A 2735-nucleotide genomic window follows, 5' to 3' on the forward strand; every position below is an offset into this window, starting at 1 on the left:
TAAAAGGAAAATCAATTAATGTAACTTATGAAGATAATTCAAATTTCATCATTGTTTTATCTCCTTATCTCTAAAATGATATGTTATCTCAATTAAATCTGAATGAACAAGAGAAAGGAAGACAGGGATTGCTCTATTCTATTATGGTATATTGACAATTGTAAAAGCTTGCTTTGGGGGGGTAAATGGAATTACTTTTTAAATGACTAGGATTGCATGTGGTTGCTTGCATTGAGATTGCAATGTGTGCATTTATTTTGTAGTTGTGACATCCTGTTGACATTGAATAAGACTTTCATAATAAATACACAATCCTGAAAACAGAAAGCTTCAAATAAGTAAACTTTGCAAAACCATTATGGTCATATATGTATATATATATGTTACATAAACCATTTTATATAATATAAATCATTATAATCATACATATATATGTTTACCATTATGATTTATATAATGTGTTTGGGAAAGCAGCAGAAGGCAACACAAGTATCTGGGCACCTGAAACCCATGTGGAGACTTGGGTGGAGTTCTAGGTTCCCGGTTTCAACCTGGGCTAACCCTGCATGTTGGGAACATTGAAGAGTGAACTAGTACAGGGAAGATCCCTCTCTCTCCCTCCTTCCCTCCCTCCCTCCCTCCCTCCCTCCCTCTACCTCTTTTCTAACTCTGCCTTTCAGATAAGTAAATAGATCTTTAAAAAATGAATATTAAGCAGAAGGCTTTGACTTAATTTTGCGACTTGCAACCACCATCTTCCCTTCATGGGAGTGTCACCTTCCTACAGGGATAGACACTTTAAAGACCATCTGAAATCTTTGAGAGCCTAGATGTTTTTGACTTATTTCTTTAAGAGAAAAATCACAACTAGTGCACAAAAAGACGGTAGTCAAGTTCCTAATACTTGGAAAATATTTGGGCTTGGCATAAATATGTTTATTTTTCTAAGGACACAGGCCCTTCCATGCTACAATTTGCTTTTTAATAAATATCAACTTCTCCTCTATCCATTGTGATCCACTTACCTTTTTCACCTCAGATTTTAGGAAAAGGAATGAACAGATGGCGGAAGAGAATGTTTCGGTTGTTACTGAGTTTATTCTTCTGGGGTTGACAGATCGTGCTGAACTCAAAGTTGTCCTATTTGTGCTGTTCCTGGTGATCTATTCCATCACCGTGGTGGGGAATCTGGGTATGATCTTCTTAATCCGAATCACACCGAAGCTCCACACACCCATGTACTTCTTCCTTAGCTGCCTTTCACTTGTGGACGCCTGCTATTCATCCGTCATTGCTCCAAAAATGCTGATCAGCTTCTTGGTTGAGAGAGAATCCATTTCTTTCCCTGCCTGCATAGCACAGCACTTGTTTTTTGGAGTGTTCATTACCACGGAAGGTTTCTTGCTTTCAGCGATGGCTTACGACCGCTATGTGGCCATTGCCAACCCTTTGCTTTACAACGTGGCCATGTCCAGGAGAAAGTGTGTCGTGCTGCTGGCTGGGTCCTTCACGGGTGGCCTGATTAACTCGTTGACACACACCATTAGCCTGGGGAGACTCTCCTTTTGTGGACCCAATGTTGTGAGCCACTTCTTCTGTGATGTTCCCCCTCTGCTGAAGCTGTCATGTTCTGATACGTCTATGAATGAGTTTTTGCTTTTAACCTTCTCTGGAATCATTGCCACGGGCACGTTCTTGATCGTGATTATTTCCTATATATTCATCGCCGTCGCTATTCTGAAAATCCACTCAGCCTCAGGCAGGAAGAAAGCTTTCTCCACCTGTGCCTCTCACCTGACTGCTGTGAGCATATTCTACGGAACCTTGAGTTTCAGCTACATTCAGCCAAGCTCCCAGTATTCTGTGGAGCAGGAGAAGGTGGTTTCTGTGTTCTATACACTGGTGATTCCTATGTTAAACCCACTGATTTACAGTTTGCGAAACAAGGAGGTCAAGGATGCTGTGAGAAGGGCCCTGGGCTCCACACATTTCTCATGTGAAAGTTACTGTTAATCTTACCACATGTACTAGTCAGTCCTCATTTACTGAGAGTCACATGAATTCAACGACTTCTGGAGTTAATGTATTTTTATTATTATATTCTTAATATTTATTATTCACGTGAGGAATAAAACTAGAAAATTGAAGTGACTTCATGTATAATTTCGTTTTAGAAAAAGTAGCTAAAACCTCAACTATCCTGAGAAGTTTGCCCATTAATGTTTGAATCAACCAAATAATTGTACATATCTTTTCCAATATACGAAGTATATATGTATTAGCATCATTTCATGAAAAGACTGTTCTTTGCTGTTATGAGTTCTTCATAGAGCAAGCACTTATGTATACTAAAGGAAAGATTCTAACTCAATTCTATCTCTGCTCTCCAATGACCTATCTTTTATTCTTGTGTCTATATTATTCCATATTAAACACACTACCTAGTATGTTTTGGCATAAAGGAATCAGTATTTTTCCTTAGATACTAAATTTTTCAGAATTTAGCTGTGCTTGACCCCTCATCCTTGCAGTACACATTACTGGGAAGTTTCCCATTGGAACACACTGATGTGGCTGAAACAGATCTCATAGTCTTGGTCTAGTTCTCTCACTCAATTTACAGAACACAAAGTGTTTTGTGTGAAGACACTGTCACACAATTGAGTGTTTCAAATGTGTTATCACAGGAATGATCACCAATGTACTGCAAGTTTTCTTTCTCCCATCAGAGACCA

At 38.9% G+C, this 2735-nt stretch overlaps 1 protein-coding gene across 1 annotated transcript; it reads left to right on the forward strand.

Annotated features, from left to right (window-relative positions):
- The first annotated feature begins 1062 nt into the window (after positions 1 to 1062).
- Positions 1063 to 2013, forward strand: OR5J2 (olfactory receptor family 5 subfamily J member 2). The gene has a single exon (XM_008273033.3). The coding sequence runs from the start codon at positions 1063 to 1065 to the stop codon at positions 2011 to 2013; it is 951 nt and encodes a 316-aa protein (XP_008271255.2).
- The last annotated feature ends 722 nt before the right edge of the window (positions 2014 to 2735 follow it).

Source organism: Oryctolagus cuniculus, chromosome 1 (assembly GCF_964237555.1).
Source record: "Oryctolagus cuniculus chromosome 1, mOryCun1.1, whole genome shotgun sequence".
Taxonomy (NCBI): domain Eukaryota; kingdom Metazoa; phylum Chordata; class Mammalia; order Lagomorpha; family Leporidae; genus Oryctolagus; species Oryctolagus cuniculus.

Bases quoted from the DNA above. Each gene is read 5' to 3' on its own strand.
- OR5J2 (XM_008273033.3), top strand. From the start codon at position 1,063: ATGGCGGAAGAGAATGTTTCGGTTGTTACTGAGTTTATTCTTCTGGGG.